Genomic DNA, 19868 nt, shown 5'->3' with positions numbered 1-19868 from the left:
TTACCATGCTGAAATGACCAAGGTGCTACTGATAGCTGTTGTACCTGGAGGGTTTTGTTGTTTGGTTTTTTTCACACACCGCCCCCCCCAACACAAATTAGTCAGGCTCTCTTGCTCCAAAAAGCACTTGGTATCATTAGAGGAGTTAAGAGGCAAGCCCACAGAGCAGGTATGTTTGTTCTACTTACCTGCACAGGGCCATCTTAACCTCTAGTCATCTTGTTAAGCACAAAGTCCACACATCACACTATGAAAACCCTATGCTACAGAGGAGCTTGTTTTAACTATTGTTAAACAGGAAGAACAGAGCAACGAGAACAAAAGTTGAGGATACACTGAACGTGATTGTTTAAGAATCTGCATGCTATGAAAATTCTGACGTTTCTCAATAATTAGATAAGCCTGTATTATCAAAGTTGGTATTTTTCTGAGCGTTGCTGCTCTGGAGCATTGCAGGTTATACTGTGATATTCTAAAGCGAGTACTCTCAGTACTGACACTGAGGATAGAATTTCTTGCCAGAAAGACTGCTACAGGATTCAGATCGAGGTGTACTTTTTCCATACATCTTTCTTTCCCTTGTCCTGTGTATGAAGTTCAGGCTAATTTCATTGCCCAAATTGCATCTTAATTTACTTGTATGAATGACATTTGTTAATCTGCTGTGGTAACAGGGACTAAAATCTACCAACTCAGTCCCAGCTCTACCAACAGCTGTATTTTATTTTTAGTAGATGTGGTAAGATGGCAACAATATCATACACAAAATGTAACAGGATAAATGGCATCTACTTTCAAAAATGCTAGCATATGTTTTTGAAATATTTGTACTCCGTCTGAACCCTTAACAGCAAGATGCTCAGCCCATAAGAGCACTCTGCATTATTGACAATATCCATAAAAATAGCTCTTGTTTTAGTTTACTTTGATATTCCATTGTAAGACAGGTCTGCAGAGTAATTCCTACTGAATTTTGTATAAACAGCTTCCTGCAAACTAAAATAATTATTTGTGCAAAAACTTGTATTGCTTAAAGAGTCTTACGCCAGAGACATTTATTGCTTTCCTTTCTCTGAAAACGAAACCTTGAGATTCTTAAGGTGTATCTTGTGTTCTCTGGAGTGAGAGAATTTACACAGGCTAGAATTTTTTGCCATGTTCTTCTGACTAAGTTATTCTAGTAGCTGAAGCAAGCATAATCCTGCTCTGTAAACCATTGTTTCAGCTTCCAGAACTTGCAGTACCTTGCTGAAAGGCAGCATTTTTGCCCCAGTTTAAAGGGAAGGAAAATGACTGATCCAGCAGACTAGTGGCACAGTGCAGGTTCCCTAAGTCCTACTGTGTGCTCTAGCCACCATACCGCCTTCTGCAAAACTAAACAATCTCGTAAAAATAAATTAAGATACAAATTCCGACAAAGAAATTCACTGAATATCTACTTTAGCATAAAATATACATCTTCAAAGCACTCTGTAAAAAACCAACAAAACCCCCAAACACACCCCCAACACCTCAAAACAAGTAGAAAAAAATTAACCTAAGAGTCATTATACTAGATTGTATTTAAAGTTTTTGTTTAATTTAGTTTGAGCAGACCCAAGATATCTTCTATAAGAAAAATCAGGTGTGTTTACTGCCAAAAAGAAAATGTAGTGATCCTTGCTGTGTTATTATGCTGCGCCAAGGGCTACTGCGCATCGTTCTGACAGGGTGCTTTGATGGTGGTTATGTTAGACTGCTTCCCTCCTTCTTTTGTTGCTACCCCTTACAGTTATAAACAGGAGACACAAGGTGAGGGAAAATTACAAAACAAGTTTATTAAAGTCTAACATAAAACACTTCAGGCTAAATATGTACAACTCCCTCCCTTCCCAGGGGATTATAAAATTGAGAGTTGAGGTATATACAAATAACAGAGGAAAAATTGTATATACATGAAAAGATACTTTAAAAATAATTTAACCAAAAAAATCAGTTATTAGTCCTTATCTGAACTTAATTCTGCAAGGCTTATCAATAGCCTCTCCAAGATCACAGCCCTGAAACCCTTACCATGGGCCTTGTCCATACTTTTTTTGGAACGCATGATTTCAGAAAAGTTGTCATGCTTTGTGCCCACATATAGGCAAAAATTTGGAAGCTAGTGTCATACAAGGAGCTATTCTCACGTAAGAATTTCTGAACAGCCAATTCAGAGATACAGCTAACCTATTCAGGCAAAACTTCCACTGACTTCAGTGCCAACGGTGTGACAAATCATGTCATTTTCTCTACATTACTGTTAATGGAATTATTAAAATTCCCTCCTTCCTTCTGCAGGTAGGTCTCAAGAAGTTGTCTGCCTAAAAAGATTCCATGCTTTCCCTTATTAATCCCTTACAGAAGTTATCAATACTGTTATAAACCTTGTACCTCCAAAATGAACTCAGAATCCTTAAGCCGAGGAATTAGATGTGCAGCTGATTTCCATGCATCTATTGGCAAAAGGTACAGTACGGACCTGCTTCTTCAGGTCCTACAGCACCCAGCCTGAACACACCTACAAACTTTTTTTTTTATATATATATATATATTTAAAATCTATATTCTAGTAAATGAATACAGTTCATAGAGATCATACCTCAGCAGCTGAGATATCTTCATGAAAGATGAGGATAAAAATCAAGACTCTCAGATGGGGACTCAAGAGTGCAGGTCACTAAATTATTGCTCCAAGACAAAACTACAAGCCTGTGTATTCTATTAAGAAAGGTTAAAATTGTTGTCTTGTAAAAAATAATGATTATCTTCTTGTCTATAAAGAAAACTAAATGACTAATAAAGCAAGTGTTACTGTTATAAGTATCTAAACAAATCCTGTATAAATCTAAGCACTGTATTTTTTAAAAAAGTCTGAAATCTAAGAATTTCAGTAATAGTAATAAGCTATAATTTTAGAAATATAAAACCAGTCCAAACAAACATTGTTATGGAATGCATTTTCTATGTAGGAATGTAATTTTTAAAAATTTTTTTTTCTCCAGAGCTAGTTCTCTCTTGTGGTCATTTATCTTGGATATGTTAATCTTCAGATACTTTTCCTCAGATAACAGCAGCATATCATCAGTTCATCTTCCAAAGCTGTTTAAATATGAAACTTATCGGTTGTACGGTATTGTTCTTTTTCAGTATCCATGACTAAGCCTATGTCTATCCCAAGACTTCTGCTCTATTTTCAGAGAGAGAAAGTAAAGAGGAACCTTAGGACAAGCTACACAGCGTTTGCTTTTTTTACAGAGTCAAGATCCTGGTCTTTGTCGTTCTTCAGTCTTAAATGGCAAGGCTAAGGAATCCTTCAGGTGCTACATCAACAACAGAAGCTAAAAAAGAAAAGGGGGGAGGAAAAGGGGAAATGCCAAACAAACAGAAACAAAAAAAATCAGAGAAGTTAATCCATTGTCCTTTGCCAGCATTATGAAGGACATCAGCTCTTCATAAATGTGGTAGTACAGGTAAGCAAAGAAAACGAAGGTCAGGCAGATATGGCAGTAATTAGCTCCAGCGGACAGAGTTAGAGATGCCTGCGTTAAGAATGTTCCTGGTGAACACGGTTGTAGTCCTTGCTGTCCACAGTAGACTTTATCTGCAAATCTGCCATATATTAAAGCATAAAATATGATCAAGAAGCAGAGTTTTAAACGTGCCACATACTAAGATGATTAACACAAAGAAGCAAAAAGTCTATTACTTTACAATTACAAACAAGTAGGAAGAGAAATTTAACAAAAAAAAAAAAATCTGTAGTCACACTCAGGAGTCAAGGGACCATTTGCAGAATATTTAAATGAAATCCTCCGAGAAATTTTTCACAAGTCTGTTTAATTAAGGTGCAGATTAATTATTACTCCATGTAGAACAGAATCAGTTAAGAGGTATCTCCTATGCTCTTCTATTTATCAGTGTCTGGACACAAGGCATCAGTGGAAATAAAATGCTAGCACCAAGTAAATAACCAACAAATAATATCTTTAAATGCATTGTTGGTACAGTATTATGACTGTTTCCTTACTATTTGATGATTAATTAAATAATGCTTACATTATGTTAATGGCACAAACTGGCAAAATGGAGTATAAAAGTACTCCTATTGTCAACTAGTCTTTAACTAATGACCCTACCAAGACACTAAAAATGTTGCTTTTTAAAAATGTACATTGCTAGTAATAAAACCTACCTTTACCCAGGTCTTGCTAGATACCAGTTTTGTGCAGTGACTGTGGACAAGTGACATGAGAGGTAAAGCAATACATAAATACTTTAATTAAAACAAATCAGTCGTACTCTAACAAAACCTTCCCTGTAAGAATATCAATCTGCTCTGTTGTATTCTTCCTTAATGTCCCCTCACATAGCGCTCACTTACTGTTTTCACAGTGAAGGGCAGGATTTACTTCCTCTTTTGTACCTACTGTCTAGCACAGGAAGCAGCACTACTGTAAAAGGATTACGAAGCTATGATTCATGCCTCACAATTAAGTCAATGCATCTTTTCATCTCATCTACAACATGCATGTTCCAGCTCTCCTTTTGAGCAAATGTTGCTGTTTGTGCCAAAACCAGGGCATTTTAGGGACGTGAAAAATAAATCTGGGGCAAGATACAACAATGCTGGATTCACTTAAAACAAACAAACAAAAAAACAACAAAAAAAGTGATTTGTTGGAAAGAATATCCGGTAGTATCTATGCCATTAGAACCCTCTGACCTACCATGCTACAGAAAAAAATTAACCCTCCTTTACTTGCCTTGCCCAGAAAATATACACAAAACTTTCTTTCCCTCTGGTCAGAATTAAACTGAAGATGGCTACTTCTGGCAGACAGCAGTAATTCTTTGCAAGCACCTCACCAGAGCACTGGCCTACCTTCCATCATGTACCATTGTATCACCCTGGAATGCAGGAGTACAAGCTTGTTAGTACATTCAAATTACGTTTTTCCCCTTACACATCTGGGTTAATATTAAACTATCAAATATGGCTTAAAATGTCTGCTCTCAGATGACAATGTGACACATCAGATTGGAAGGAGCATGGGAGGAGATCTCCAAAATACATTAACATATTTAACAAAGAATTCTTAAGGCAGGTGTTGCTGGAGAGGAATGGTCTCCTGGAAATCAGTGTTAATTGCAAATAGAAATTTGATTGTAGATTAGCACAATTCAACAAAAACCAAAAGACAGCACTGCACAATGGAAATGCCTCACAAGTGTCTTTACACAGAGGAAAAAAAAAAGAAGTCCAATTCAAAAAGTGTGACTGCTTGCTTGATTATGTTCATCTTACCAAACGTATGCAAGTTCACTACCAAATTACCTTGATGGCTGTGTACCGCACTGTCAGTATAACTGCTGCAAGAAAATAAACTGAGGTTCTGAATATCCAGTCACAGCAGATCTTAGTAATGTTTCTGATGAAGGAGACTGACTACCCGTCACGGGAAGCAGCATCTGATGGTCTTCAGTCCCAATGGGAAGAGGAAGTGCTAAAGACATCTCAGAGGGTTTCACATCTATGGACTCCGATAAAGGACTTTTCTGACTCTGAATGGATTCTTGTTCATTGAAAGAATTATCAAGTGCATTAGAATCAGGGGGAGTTTCAGATCCTGGGGGGAAAAAAAAGAAAGAAACATTCAAAGCTCCTGCGCAAATTCTTCAAATTCCCTTTCAAATGACTGTCAGAACAAACACTTGGTGTGTCAAAGACTGCCTGGGCAGCTGGGCTGTCAGTGGCTTCAATGTGCCGCGAAGCCAAAATGAGCTGTAAATACAACGTAAGCACTGAGAATCACATCCTCTGCTGCTTGTAGCATGACAACTAGACAGATGATGCATTCCAACTTGATCTCTACTTGGCATGGTACAGAAGATAACAAATCCTTAACATGACAGTGAACAAAGGAACTTTGGAAAAAATGTAATTATGAAGGTTTCCTTGAGATTTTCCACCCCTGAAAATCTAAGAATCACAGCCACATCCAAGCATCTTCTTTTATCTGAGATAGCAATGTACAATATACCACTTATCCATAACTTTCTTCAGAAGGAAACATTTAACTCCATACCAGCCAGACCCATTACAGTTTTTATCCAGTCACTTGAGAAATGATTTGCTATTCTTAACTGAAATCACTGTTAACGGATTCCTCACCGCCTTCCTGTTTGAATGCAGTCTGCCACTGCTCTTGGACGGCTTTCTGATTAAGCCACATCAGATATTTGACCCTTCCTCTATCAAAGCGTGCTCCGACGCCTGTTATTTCAGTGGTGAAGCACTCCTGTCTGCCTTCTGCCTCTCCACGAGAGCGGACCTGCCTTGGCAGCTCTCTCTCCCAGCTCACACTCTCTCCACACTCGCTGCTGCTCTCGCCTCACCCTTGCTTCCACTGGCTTTCTGCTGCACTGGGGCCTTCCTAAACGGGGCTTCTCAGGCTTCTGACATTGAAAGGTGCCTCTGCATATGACTCATGTTTTCTCATCCTCTCCCTCCCAATCCAGACGTACACAGACACCTATTATTCCTTTTTCCGTATGACAGAGGCGAGGGAATTATGGTTAATACACTTAAGGACGGACAGGTAATGAGGTGCATGGAGCCTGCGTTGAAAGAGGCTGGCTATCTGAACATCTCTCTGCTTTGTACCATAGGCAAGTAATATATGTCAAATTTCTTCCTAATCAAAATCTGGTATCTAGAATAGGAACTGAATGTATTTGAAAAGTCTTTTTAAAGCAGTATTCGCAGCTGGGAACATTTTGCCAGCTGTCTGATCTCGTGTGTTTGCTAATCCAGCTCAGACTTGGATTAACATTGACTGCATATATAAAAAAAACCTTTCACTGTCACATTAAAAATACTTGTGCCTTCAAGATGCAAAGTAATTCTTGTAACCAGTATGCCTTGTTCACCTCAGTTACTACCCCCGTACAGACGTACTCCTTCAGCATATTCAAAAGACGTAAAAAATCTCCTACAACTCAGACTACGCCTTCATGGGGGAAGCTCTCACAAGTTACTAGGAGAAGAAAGTAAATATTCACGTACAGAAATTCTTGTCAGCAGCAATCCACTTCTATGTGGCTCAACATGTGTTTGCTACAGCAATGCAAATGCTTGAAAATTTGTCTTGAATCTACTTTAAAGTGTGTACTTTATGCTTTAAAAGGTTTGGGTACCTCTAAAGCAGATGTTTTTGGCTCTAAAGAGAGCTACTATCCAAAAATCTTTTATTTTCTAATTTTAGGCACAGATGAGCAAGAAAAATGTTATTCAGCATTGAAGACAAAAGAGTTGATGTAGCTTCTTAACCTTTCTTTGCACAAGGAACTCACCTGTGTGAACTTTTGTTTTGTGCTTCTTAAGATTTTTTATATCTGTGTAAGAATTTCCACACATTTCACAGATAAATGGTCTTTCACCTGAAAAAAATTTGTCTGGCAGTTAGAACAATCTTGAAATTCAAAGAAAACACAGTTAGAGACGTAGGATAATGGATTTCAATGTTGTATTTTAAAATACAACTTTGTAAGTCTGTTATTTTGTCTCTGTGTCTGTATTCAGAATAAAATAGTTTCCAGAATAATCGATTAAAACAAAGCAAAAACCCCCAAACGTTAGAAGTAAAGCCATGATCATACATCACCACCTACACTGTTACACAGATACTAGTCTGAAAAAGGCAACTAAAAATTCACAAATATTTTCTTTAAATTATGTTAACACAGAGATACATAAATTAAGAAACTCTGCTACTTTCAAGTACAGCACAACACAGTTTATTTTAAAGGCAAAAGGGTAAAGGTAGAATATTATTTATAGTGCAGGAAGCAGCCTGTCTGGAAACTGACCTGTATGGGACCGAAAATGTTTATTGAGCTCTCCAGAGGAAATAAAACTCTTTTCACAAATGCCACAGATATATGGCTTCTCTCCTAAAGGAAACACAAGGAGTTTGTTATTTCAGTATATAAACCAGAATACACATAAAGAACAAATCAAAATGAAACAGAGGTGATGTCCAGTGGGAGAAAGAGCTCCCTAAACTGGAGTCAAAGGGAAAAAACATGAGAAAGAAGCTGGACGACTACTCCAGAGGTAACTAACTCCCAATCTACAGATTTCCGGGTCATTACCCATCTCCAACCCCTCTGCAGGCAGCCAGTCCTCCCTTGCCAGGCCTGTTCCGGTACCGCAGTGCTCTGCCCCACCTTACCTGTATGTTTTCGGGAATGGGTGATGAGAGAACTGGAGACGGCAAAGGCTTTTCCACAACTGTCACACACGTAAGGTTTCTCTCCCGTGTGGCGACGCACATGGTAGGTGAGCGTGCTGGCCTGAGCAAACCGCTGACCGCACCGATCACACACGTAGGGCTTCTCGCCGCTGTGCTTCCTGTGAACAGACACAGACATCAGCGATCTCCCGGCAGAAAGGAAAGCAACACACACGATTAAGTAACTTTCCTCAATTAGAACTGTATCCCCAAAGTCCCTTGTGCTAATGTTCTGTGAACTGAAAAAAAAAAAAAAAAAAAAAAGATAACAACTGTGAGTTTGGTTTTGAGTTAGCAGTTTCTCAACGGAGTGAAATTCACTGTCTGTTGACTCTGGGAATCAGCACATCCGTGATTTCAGTGGCAGCTGAACTGAACTACAGGCCCTGCACGTGTAACATGCACCATGAGAACTTGCCATGCTTTGCGTTACAGTGTACTGAAAGATAAAATGATGATTCCTAACAAGAGAATGTAATTCCTGCTCCTGCCAAAAATTAAAAAAGCCCCATGCAGATAGCAGTGAACAGTGAGAACTGTTCTGTTTCACTTCCCAGCAAGGAACTCTCTCCTCTTTGGTGCTACAAGCAGTTTAAAACAAAACCCACATCGTTGCCCTAAGGACACCAGCGCGTAGGCTGCAACATTCATAAATCACAAATCGCTTCCCTCACGAGCAAGTCCACAGATGTAATTACTCTGTTACACAGTGTGAGAGAAGACCCACGAGAAAAGGAGTAGAAATGACCAAATTTTGTGAATGTGGAACTCTTGCTCACACTGGAGTAAATTATTCTGTTTTAATAAACACATGGATAAGCATTTGCAGGATGTCACTTTTGCCTACCTGGCATGAATCTTCAGATTGCTTGAAGTTGCGAACTGCAGGTTGCAGACATCACATTTGTATGGTTTCTCTTCTCCGTGATGCATCCGACTGTGGAACACTAACTGGCACTTCTGAGCAAAGCCTTTGTCGCATAGCTCACATTTGTATGGCTTCTCCCCTAGTGAAAAATAAAACCCTTGTGCTCTCTGCATTTACCTAAGAAAGGTTTCCAATCCATTACCTGACCAAAGCTCAGGTGTCCGTTCTAATACTTCTTACAGATAACATCTTGGAACATCCCGTAATCAGTCCGCTGAAGTGGAACATGCCAGGAATACAGCGGTTAACAGACTATTTTTTAACACACTACCTTTTGGGAAACAAAGGTAACAATACTTTTAACAGTGCCATTCTCCCCATACTATTTTAAGAATGCTACTACATTTTCAGACTTTTAGCTGGTTTTGTCTATTCATGATTCTGAACATTTAAGATGAACGACCAGTAAATCATCTGCTTTTTCTTGCCTGTCAAACAGCAACAGGTCTTCAACGTACAGTCTAGTGCTCACTAATTTCTCATTAGCATCTGCTGTAGAATGCTACAGGTACTTTTCTGACTATTCATGTTCTCTTAGTGGTCAATTGTGGTCATGTAATAGATGGTGCAGCTCCGCAGTCTTAGGTGACAGTATAAAAGAGCCTGTCTGCATTTCCATGGCAGTGCACAACCAGACCAAGAACTCAACAATTCTTAAGTATACTGTGTACAAAAAAACTTCAAAAATAAAAGCATTAGACATCTAACCTGCCATCCATCTAGCAACCAACACCATGAAATTCCCTACCTACTCATGCAAAAATTCCCAGTACAACACCCTCAAAAGTAGAAAGCGCAGCCGACGCTCCTACCAGCAAACTGTCCCTGAATACTGCTCACAAGCTCCATTTCACATATGAATCTTTGGTTAGTCACTGGCTGACAATATTGGAAATTCTCCCCCTCGGTTACAGAAAGAGCAAGGTGTTCTGCAGCTGTACCTCAACATCTCCTACTTCACAGCTTCCTGGAAAGAGCTCCACTGCTGGCCAATGCTCAGAGATTTCCAAAGGGGAAAAAGAGCAAAAGTAAACAACTTTTTATCCGATTGACTCTTACTTCAGCATTCTGAATGCCAGCCACAAAAGGAAGAAAACTACATAAACCAGGCCCCTCTGCTGCTCACTGCGCTAAGTACAGCAGCAAAGGCAACAGCAGAAGAACAGCTATGCCAGATCAGCCTGAAGAATGAACTAACCCGGCACCAAGTCTTCCATCTCTAGGGAAGAACGTATGAAAAGACAAGCCCGGTACTTCTCCCATATGTCTTCCCAGGCCCCAACAATTTGCTGTTCATAATCTTTTTAAGTCAGACATGTTGTCTTAACGTTTAAGTGTTCACAATTGATTTCTCTTTGATGTTTTGTTCAGTAGCTCTTGACACAACACAAACTTCTGGTAATGTTATCAAATGCAGAGATCATAAGACCATCACACATTTCAACTGCACATTTTGCTAAATAAAATCCCAAATGCTGTAGTAATTCAGCCACCTCCCCTGCCTTTTTTGAAGGCCCTATGGGAGAAGTTAACGACTTGTCGCAAGACCGCACTTTTTCCCGCTTTTGTTATCAAACATATATTAGGATTTGAAGTTTCAAAAAAAGCAACAGAAATTCTGGTATCAAGTACAGCGAGTTTTTCGTGCTCTACTGGCAATAGTTTTTGGCACTCTATCACTCTGCAGAGTTAAAGGGTAGCTAGCTCTTCTGAGTCTTTCCAGAAATCAAGATGCTCAGACTAATAAAGTCCTCTCTAGCTATTTAAGGTAGAAACTATGATTTTGTACTGAAAAATGCTGAAACATTTCATGCTACCAGGATACAGGTACTATCCCCGTACGCGTACCAGCAGCAGACAGAATTTCTAGAGGAAGAAGTCAGAACGCAGAGATCTTTTTAGTCCTGCATTCACAGGCTGTGATTCCAGGTCTCCACAGTCCATGAAGACAAGGCCAGCAGCTTACCTGTGTGAGTTCTTACATGTGTTTTCAACTGATTGCACTGGGTGAATGCCTTCCCACAAAGCTGACACACATACGGTTTCACTCCTTTGTGTATTCTCATGTGTCGACGGAGGCTGCTGGCTTCTGAGAAGACTTTCCCGCAGGTGTTACACACCGGCTTAGCTTTGGAGTACTTCTGGTCAAGTTCTTCTCCCGAACTCTCCAGCTGGTAAGTGTTCTTTTCACTGGCTATGTTAGACATACAGTGCTCCTTCAGTGCACAGCTTTGCTGAGGCTTTCCCCGTTTCTGTTTTGCTGCCATCGTCTGAACTAGGATATCCTGCGCTGCCAATGTTTCGCTTTCCACCACAGATGCCAGCTGTAGTTCCGAGTTATCACTGCCTTGGGCAGCCTGTTCTGTGATCTGGGTGGCCAGCTTATTTGCATCTAGAAACATTTCAATGGATGTGTTCTCGGTCACATCATTCTGATATTGTACGGATTTATTCTGTATGCTTTTGGGGGAGCTGAAATTCTTCTTTCGCTTTTTGGTTTGAGGAGATTTCTTTTCTAAAGCTGCTTTCTTTGCCTGTGGCTGAACCAACTCTGCAGAAGCAGCGTCTGCCTTCTCCCGATTATTGTAATCTCGGAGGGTCAGAAGGCAAGTCTGCTGATTCATTTCAACGTTTCCAGTGATACTAGATGTCTCTGTAGAAGAGGGATTAGCAATAAACGCAAAGTCTTCCATCTTGATTTTGCACTTAGTGACCACTTCTTCTACTTTGAGATAGTCAGCAGCCTGGTGAATTTCTTTAACATTCCAGCTGCAAGAAAACAAGACTTGGGTAAGGATATTCTGTGCAAAGCAAACATTTGTTCTGTACCAACCGTATCAAATACAGACAGCGCAGCTACAGAAAAGTGACACTGTCAGAAAATGTAACTTTGTGAACACGTACAGCAAGATCTAATCTCTTAGTGCTGTAGTGCCCCAAGACACCACCAGTCTGACAACTACTCCCGAACCGACGGCCCATGTCTAGTGGGGTCTGTGGATCCACAGAACTGAGAATTTTATTTTCAGTTACATGCTTTTTGTAGAATTTTAAGGTAAAAGTCCAATTGTAAGGTGGTGAGGCTAGACATGGGGTTGTTGGTCCAAAACGCTCAGAAATCACAGTACTGGAGAATAAAATGCATAGATTACCATTCTATAATCCTTCTGGCAAAAGCCTTAAGTAATTCACAAGTGGCGCATTCACCTCGGCACTTCTGTGAGGCAGGTATTAATCTTGTTTTATAAAACGATTTGCAAACAGTCTTAATTCTGTATCAGCTGCGCACAGACAACATTAACACCACGGAAGTCCTCATTTAAACTACTGTGCTCTATTTTGCAGTTCCTGCAATGCAGGCCTTGATGGTGTAGAAAAAATTGATCTGGAAAAGGTGGCAACGTGTACCATCAATGCATTTATGGATTTACAGCACTGTCAAGAGAGATTAATGGTAAACAACATCATTCTAACAATCTATTACACAGTAAATGTAGTTAAACAAGTAACTAGCCACAATTACTCTCTGTAGATGAATACAACTGTTTTAGTATCTTGTATTATACTAGCACCGAGTTCAAAGTACACCCTCCTGGTGTCACTCGTGCACAGAAGACAACAGAATTTGCAGACAGTTGCAGCAATCACCTAAAGGGATACAGTACAAGATGACGGCTGCACATGGGCAGACCTGCAGATGTCACCTTTAGTCAAATAGTTCTCCCTGGGCGAGAACGGTAATTTCACCTTCCTCTTCCTTCAGAGATCTCAACTGCTCAGAATGGATTCAGAAACTCTCCTGCTGCTGTCCCAGACAGACATAAAGAATGCTGCACACTTCTGCTCACACATAATTTGCAAAGCATCAATCACTAACTTCACCACGTAGCTGCATATGCTGCTCTATTGCTGTTAATGCTTGTAGCTAATTTAAAAAAACCCAAACAAACCACCACCTTGCATCTGTGTACTTAAATTATCGAGTACAAGCTTTCAGACTTCAGCAGAAACAAAAGTTTTTTTAAACCTGCATTTGACACCAGTCATTGAGAAAGGAGTAAAAATCCTGGACTACATACTTCTAAGCAGTCACACTTCCCTCATGAGGGATAATCTTTTTCTTTCGCCGAGAGAAAAGCACTGCAAAGAATCCTCACTGTATGTGAGGCAACACAATGGCCACAAAATCCATGCAGTAAGGGGGGGAAATGCTTTTTCTCTGACTCCTTTTGGGCACTGTAATTTAAGATTTTAAGTAACAGATCATGCAAATTCTGACAAACATGATTTTTTAAAAATTGTGCCTATCTTCACCCATTCCTCAGACTTTAGTCTCTACGTCATACACAGTTTGTGTGTTCTCTGCAAAAACAGACTCTCATAATCCAACTTCAGAAAGAATACACTTATCCTTCCCTCTGCTGGTAATCACGCAAGATCTTTAATCCCTCCCTATCCAGACAGAAAGGCCAGGAGACTAAAACTATCAATCAGTGAAATATCAGACAACACACCTCTGTTTTGGCACTCGCATGTCACGTGGTATTTTCAAACATACAAACAGATGATCTTCAACTTGTTAATATGCATCATATCCACTACTATTTGTTCCTCCAGAACTTACTACAAAGAACAAAAAATCCGGTACTGCCTTAACACAAACTTTATTTCCCTAGTCTCTTTACCCCTTTAATAGCGTATGTTACCTGTCAAGGTTTAAGTTTCCCGTATAAATAAATTCCAGGAGTTTTTGGAATCCATCAGCTTTCACTTGAGTCTGATCCAAAACAACATTATTGTCGGACGCATCTCTGTAAAATGCACCGAAGTACTCGCTGAAAGAGGCAAGCACATTTCTGTGTGCTTTGAACTGGAATTCCCCGATAACAACAGTGCAGTCACAAAGAAAGCCGGCTTCTCGCTGCTTGTTCAGTCTCTCTAAAAGGTGCTCACAGTGATGGGAATACTGCATTTTGATAACGAGCTGCAGCCTCTTTGTTCTGACCTGGGAAAGCAAAAAAAAAAATTCATTGACATGCAAGAGTTAACTTTGTTTTACCCTTAACAGAGTAAGTTAATGATTACAAACGAGTCAGTTTTCGAATCCGCTCACGATCACGGCGGGGCGGTTTGTGTGGCAGCGCTTTCGGACGAGGTACAGCGAGACAGGCGGATCCTTCTTAACTTGGGGAGCTGCTAATTTCAGAGCCAGAACGAGGGGGAGAGGGCAGTGCCCTGTACGCTCCCCCACCCAGATCAGAGGATTACCCTGACTAAGCTGACGAGCTGGCATCTCAAAACTGGGCTCCGAGGAGCACTGAGCAGAAGCGAACCACCCGAGGCTCGCACCAAACCGCGCTCGGACGGCGGGGGCAGCCGCTTCCCGGGACACAGCCCCGCTCCCCGACCGGGGACGGGCAGACCCCGGAGCTGTCACCGGGGCCCAGGGGGGTGGAAGGGCCGCCTCGACGCCAAGGGGTCGAGGGTGCCGGCGAGCCACAATCCGCCCCCCCCCCCGCCTTCACCCTCGGCCCGGCCTCGCCGCTGGACGGGCCGGAGCCCGCAGCGGCCCCCGCAGCGGCCGGGCCCCGCCACCCACCCCCGTGTCCCCCGCGTCCGGGCACGGCTAACCGGGCGCCGTCCGTACCCCCGGGGACCGTCGCCGGGCCGGCAGGAATAAGCGGCGGCGGAGCCCCACGCACCTGCGGAGGGGAAGGGAAAGTGTGTGTGGGGGCCTTCGCCTCAGGCCGCCATGTTCCGATGACGCCGCGCGCGCCGCTTCCGGGATGCGACTTCCGGTGTCCCGCTCCCGAGGGCCGCTGCGGGGGATTGGGGGGGGGGGCTGAGGGGCACCGGTGGCACCGGCGACAAAGCGGGAAACGGGAGCGGGGCCGCGACCCGTCCCGCTGAGGGGAGCGGGCAGGGCTGAGGCTGCGAACGGCTTCCCGGGAGGGTCGGGGAGGCGAGGACTACAACTCCCATGATGCAGCGCGGCGCGGCGGGCCCCGCCGTCAGCGTGGCGAGGCGCTGTGCATGCCGGGAGATGTAGTCGCTCCCGGGGCGGCGGAGCGCTGCCGGCCGGTCCCCGAGCCCGGAGTCCGCGGCGGCGGGGAGACGGTGGCTGCGCTGCCTTACCCGCGGGTCGGCTCCCCTGGTGTAGATCCTCGGCCTGCATCCCTGGATTGGTAAAACAAATGGGCTTAATGTCGTTGTTACTGTTGATGCAGCAGCGCCGAGGCGTCTCGCCGTGCTTGTGCTTCCAACTGAAAAAAAAAAAAAAAAAAAAAAAGGCAGGTAAAGGTGTTTTTAAAGGTTTAGCGATGCGCTGCTGCCGGTTTGCCGCCCGACAGGGATCGGTTGTGATTAGTTTCGGGAGCAGAATGACACGTGAGGAAGAAAAAAGCCAACCCCGGCTGGTGTTTCCGCCCGGTTTCGAACCGGGGACCTTTCGCGTGTTAGGCGAACGTGATAACCACTACACTACGGAAACGCCGCCTGCCGGGGCTTCCCAGCGGCGTCACTAATGGCGTCCCGCCCCGCCTGGACCCCGGCGACGACCCTTCTTGCCTCAGCCCTGTGTCCCACGGGTGCCCAAAAACCGGGCTCACCCACGGGCCTGCATCCCCACCGAAGCACGGCCCGGCCGCGCTGGCAGCTCCACACCGCCCCAGGGATGTCACTGCTGCCCTTCCGCCGCGCGCACCGGGAATAACAGCGTTGGCGTGAACGAGAAACTTCAAGATCGTGGTCTTCCCTCGATTACTCTAATCGATTTTCAACGTATCTGTAAATAAAAAGCCAAACCTTCGGTTAGCATTGCATATCGAAGCGTCATTCTGAACCGGCACGGCTTACAATGCCAAATCTACCTCCTGCTGTGGTTACACAGAGGCTGGAAGGACTACTTTGTTGGGAACGAAGCGCGGACAAGGAGAAAGACGCCAACAAAAGGAGCTGAAAAGCCCAGGGAAATGAGAGGAGCGGGGCACGACAGAGGTGTTTGCCCACTGGTGCCAGCAAATACAGGCGGGCTGAGCAGGACAAGTTGGGCAGGGCTGCCAAGGGGAGATGTAAAGCACTGCGGTTCCTGCAGGAAAAAAGCAGGGCAGTTTCAGGCCGTGTTTATCAGAAATCGGAATGAGACAGCCCCAGCCAAAGAGGAGGAAGGGAGTTGTTTGGCACTGCTAGCCTTGCAGGGCAGGACCATAATAAAGCAGCTGGCGAGAGCAGGCAGGCAAGCCTGGAGCTGAACAGAGAGTGCGTTACATCAGGCAGTGTCTCCTCTGCAGGCCTCTTGCTACAGCTGGAGCTTGGAAATGGGGAAGTGACTAATCCGCCTGGATTTTCTAGTGCACCAGGCACTGAAATACCTGATCCTGGAAGGAGCTGTAGAAGGGACCTTAGCTTTGCCATCCTTTGCAAAGGGAAATGCAAGCCAAATCCCAGCCAGTGGGGGGAGGAGTAAGAAAAGCCAAGAGCAATGAAATAGGAAAGGCTCCAGAAGAAAGCAGTGACGGGGAAGGGAAAGGGGAAACAGAAGAACGTTGGAAGCAAGCAGCGACAATATTCTGTTGATTTTGGCAGTGGCAGCTGCAAGATTTCTTAACACTACTGCTGTCATCATGCAGAGGTTTGTAACAGCTGCAAGGATGTGTGTATAAGAGGTGCCACAAAAGAGCATTTGGGAAAAACAAGCATCCTTACTAGCTCTTTTCATGCTTGCAACATCTCTCAGGTCCACGTGGAAAAACACTTGTGGGAATACACTTGTGTTCTTACTGGCACACCACGATCACAAGATCTGTTTTGTGCAACTGTAGCACCCACTGTGAAAAGGTTGACGTTGCAGCCACACCTCTGCCCAATCGCGTATTGCCCCAATATTCATAACACCCATTTTGTTCCTGCAAGGTCTTCAGCAGTCCCCAAGAATTAAATTTTAATCATTGTAAATAAACTAATAAAACACAAAATACAATTTAACTAATGAATATGTATTATTATTGATATAATAATATTTTCAGTCATAGCTTGACAACCACAGTTAAAGAAGTGTCGTGGTTTAACCCCGGCCGGCAAGTAAGCACCCGCAGCTGCTCACTTACTCTCTGCCCCCCCCCTCCGTGGGATGGGGGAGAGAACCGGGGAAAAAAGTAAAACTCGTGGGTTGAGATAAAGGCAGTTTAACAGGACAGAAAGGAAGAAAATAATAATAATGATGATAATGATAATAATGATAACAACAATAAAAATAAAATGACAATAATAATAATAAAATAATTGGAATATACAAATCAAGTGATGCACAGAGCAATTGGTCACCACTCCCCGACCAATGCCCAGTTAGTTCCTGAGCAGCGATCTCCCCCAGCCCCACTCCCCCCAGTTTATATACTGGATGTGATGTCACATGGTATGGAATACCCCGTTGGCCAGTTTGGGTCAGCTGCCCTGGCTGTGCCCCATCCCAGCTCCTTGTGCCCCTCCAGCCTTCCTGCTGGCTGGGCATGAGAAGCTGAAAAATCCTTGACTTTAGTCTAAACACTCCTCAGCAACAACTGAAAACATCAGCATGTTATCAGCATTCTTCTCATACTGAACCCAAAACATAACACTATATCAGCTACTAGAAAGAAAATTAGCAAATTAGCTCTATCCCGGCTGAAACCAGGACAAGAAGGAAGGTCCTGTTTAGGTAACGTGTTATAACCTTCTCTGAGGAGCTGAACTGTCTCAGCTCTCACAGCTGCTGAATTTATTTGCCTGGCCCGTGAAAGGGCCAAGTATCTTTCCAGTATTTTTTCAAAACAACACACATAACTTAAAAGTATATGAAGTGCTTTTTCCTAATGTCCTTTACCTGGGACATCCCCAAACAGACTACCTTCACCAAGGGGAGATGCTGGTGTTGCCATGGTGACCGGGGTGGAAAAGTACTCATCCAGTGCCACTGTATTTTGTCTGACTCCTGTAGGTACCCAAAAGAGCACGGGATTGTCACATCCTGGGGAGATAGGGAGGCTGTGGGGAAGAATGTCTATGACAATGACCTGAAGATGAAAAGTAGTGAGCAGACAGTGATTCTGACTGAGGCACTGCTGAACCCACTGGTTAACAGAGAAAAAACGGCAGAGCTCTTCCCTGAGCATGCTGAGGTACTAGCTCTCCGTGTCTGTCCAGGCTGTGCTCACACTCTGTGTTTCAGGTCTCAGCACAGGCTGTGTGATGGACTCTGGTTACGGTGTCACCCACAGTGTTCCAATCTTTGAAGGCTACTGCTTGCCCCATGGTATTCTCCAGCTTGACCTGAACAGCTGTGATCTTACAGGGCACCTAACATGGATTCTGAAAGAAAGCAGCACTTCACAAGTCACCACAGCTGAGGAGCTGCTTGTACATGTGCCTAAGCCTCGAGGAAGAGATGACTAAGAATCCTAGTGAGGTGGAAAAAAATTTACCACCTTCCTGGTGGCCATGAAATTATGGTTCAGAATCAAAGGTTTTGTCGTCCTGAAACCCTCTTTCATCTTCCTAATGTTGGCATAGAGTCACCAGGGATTGACAAGCTGTGCTCCAATTCTATCATGAATGACTCATCATCAGGATGTTGGCATAAGGACTTACTTCCGCTCCAGTCCTTTCTGGTGGTTTCAGCCTCTTCGCTGGAATTAAGCTGAATGCTTAAACAAGGAGATCATCTGCATGGTCCCAGGTCGTGTTAAGGTGAAAGTCAGTCCTCCTCCTAATAGGAAGTTTTCAGTTTGGAGAGAAGGCTCCTCGCTTCCCTGAGCGCCTTCCAGCCGATGCAGATTACCGTGACAGAGTACAGGGGGGCTGAGCCTAACATGGTGCACAGAAAATGTTTCTAAAATACACGTGATTTTATAACAGATTTTACTTGACACTTCATGGAAAAGAACCTGAGATTCCCGCGGCTTGGAAGCTAGCGTCTAGGAGGAAGTCTGTGTCTGTAGCTTGCCTTTTGAAAGTCCAATAAAAATCATAACGTCTGGCAGAGTTACTTCCTTCTAAGTCCAGGAACGCGTCTTTCTGAATAGGTGTAAAATATGTTTTTAAAGAGGTTCTCTACCAGAACAATGCTGTACAGTATATGTACGACTAAAGTTAGAAAGACTGAGAGCTCTACGCCATTGCTTCATACTCCGTTGTACCTGCAAAACTGCGCAGCCTTGAAACGCCTTGCTTTTCCGCAGAAGTCTCAGGGTCAAAAAGCAAACGCACAAAAAACCATGCTGAGGAACGTGATGCAGCACAGGCGAGACAGCCGGCGTCCGAGGCGAGCGCTCCAGGGAGCGGGTATCGCGCGGGGAGAATATGCCTTGCGCAGAGAGACATCATGGAAGCGATAAATACCCTCTTCCAGGAGAGCACAGGGGGCTGGCGCAGCCCTGCTTCGGGGGAACGGCGGGGGGGGGGAGAAGTTTCTGGGCCCGGTCCCTCACCCGGGGGGGTCCTCGACTGAGGCGGGCAGGGCCGGAACGCGGGCCCGGGCCCTAAATTGGGCCCCCAGGCCCGAAGTGCCGGCCCTAAGCCCCAGGCGCCGGTCCCCAAATCCGACCTCCAAGCCCCAGGCCCGGCTCCAGGCCCAGGCCCCACGTCCAGGC

General features: G+C 43.8%; 2 protein-coding genes and 1 non-coding gene across 9 annotated transcripts; 1 reads left to right on the top strand and 2 right to left on the bottom strand.

The window, feature by feature from the left end:
- Window positions 1–76: 76 nt before the first annotated feature.
- MYNN (myoneurin) lies at window positions 77–15024 on the bottom strand. 7 transcript variants are annotated; one of them, XR_005933348.1, is made up of 9 exons: window positions 14329–14353; window positions 13950–14248; window positions 11210–12012; window positions 9163–9322; window positions 8256–8434; window positions 7891–7974; window positions 7375–7461; window positions 2413–5648; window positions 77–1764 (listed from the first exon to the last, which is right to left on the bottom strand). XR_005933348.1 is itself a non-coding variant. In XM_041126656.1 (9 exons), exons 2-8 carry the CDS (start codon window positions 14213–14215, stop codon window positions 5380–5382), a joined length of 1848 nt encoding a protein of 615 aa, XP_040982590.1. In that variant the 5' UTR covers window positions 14216–14248; window positions 14329–14353; the 3' UTR covers window positions 1793–4929; window positions 5357–5379. The 7 variants fall into 7 exon arrangements, 6 of the variants coding, with proteins under 6 accessions (XP_040982590.1, XP_040982591.1, XP_029883999.1 ...); XM_041126656.1 differs by lacking the exon at window positions 77–1764 and having other exon boundaries at window positions 1793–4929; window positions 5357–5648; XM_041126657.1 differs by lacking the exon at window positions 77–1764 and having other exon boundaries at window positions 1793–3359; window positions 5357–5648.
- Window positions 15025–15660: 636 nt separating this feature from the next.
- On the bottom strand, window positions 15661–15733 carry TRNAV-AAC. Its single transcript has one exon. It is a non-coding gene; the product is annotated as a tRNA-Val (tRNA).
- A 2247-nt stretch (window positions 15734–17980) lies between these two features.
- On the top strand, window positions 17981–19238 carry ACTRT3 (actin related protein T3). The gene is given in 7 exon segments (XM_030029150.2): window positions 17981–18409; window positions 18411–18635; window positions 18637–18697; window positions 18699–18864; window positions 18867–18913; window positions 18916–19015; window positions 19018–19238. Coding segments are annotated over 7 exon segments (1029 nt in total). The 5' UTR covers window positions 17981–18074; the 3' UTR covers window positions 19113–19238.
- The last annotated feature ends 630 nt before the right edge of the window (window positions 19239–19868 follow it).

Source organism: Aquila chrysaetos, chromosome 10 (genome assembly GCF_900496995.4).
Source record: "Aquila chrysaetos chrysaetos chromosome 10, bAquChr1.4, whole genome shotgun sequence".
Lineage (NCBI taxonomy): Eukaryota > Metazoa > Chordata > Aves > Accipitriformes > Accipitridae > Aquila > Aquila chrysaetos.
Note: the sequence above shows the minus strand (reverse complement) of the source record. Positions and strands in the feature narration are given on the sequence as shown.

Coding starts and splice junctions, on each gene's coding strand:
- MYNN (XM_030028139.2), bottom strand. CDS start 14,215: ATGCAGTATTCCCATCACTGTGAGCACCTTTTAGAGAGACTGAACAAG. Junction 9,323..11,209: donor ACATGTAAGAACTCACACAG/GTAAGCTGCTGG, acceptor ATTTTTCACTAG/GGGAGAAGCCATACAAATGT. Junction 7,975..8,255: donor CCATTCCCGAAAACATACAG/GTAAGGTGGGGC, acceptor TGTTTCCTTTAG/GAGAGAAGCCATATATCTGT.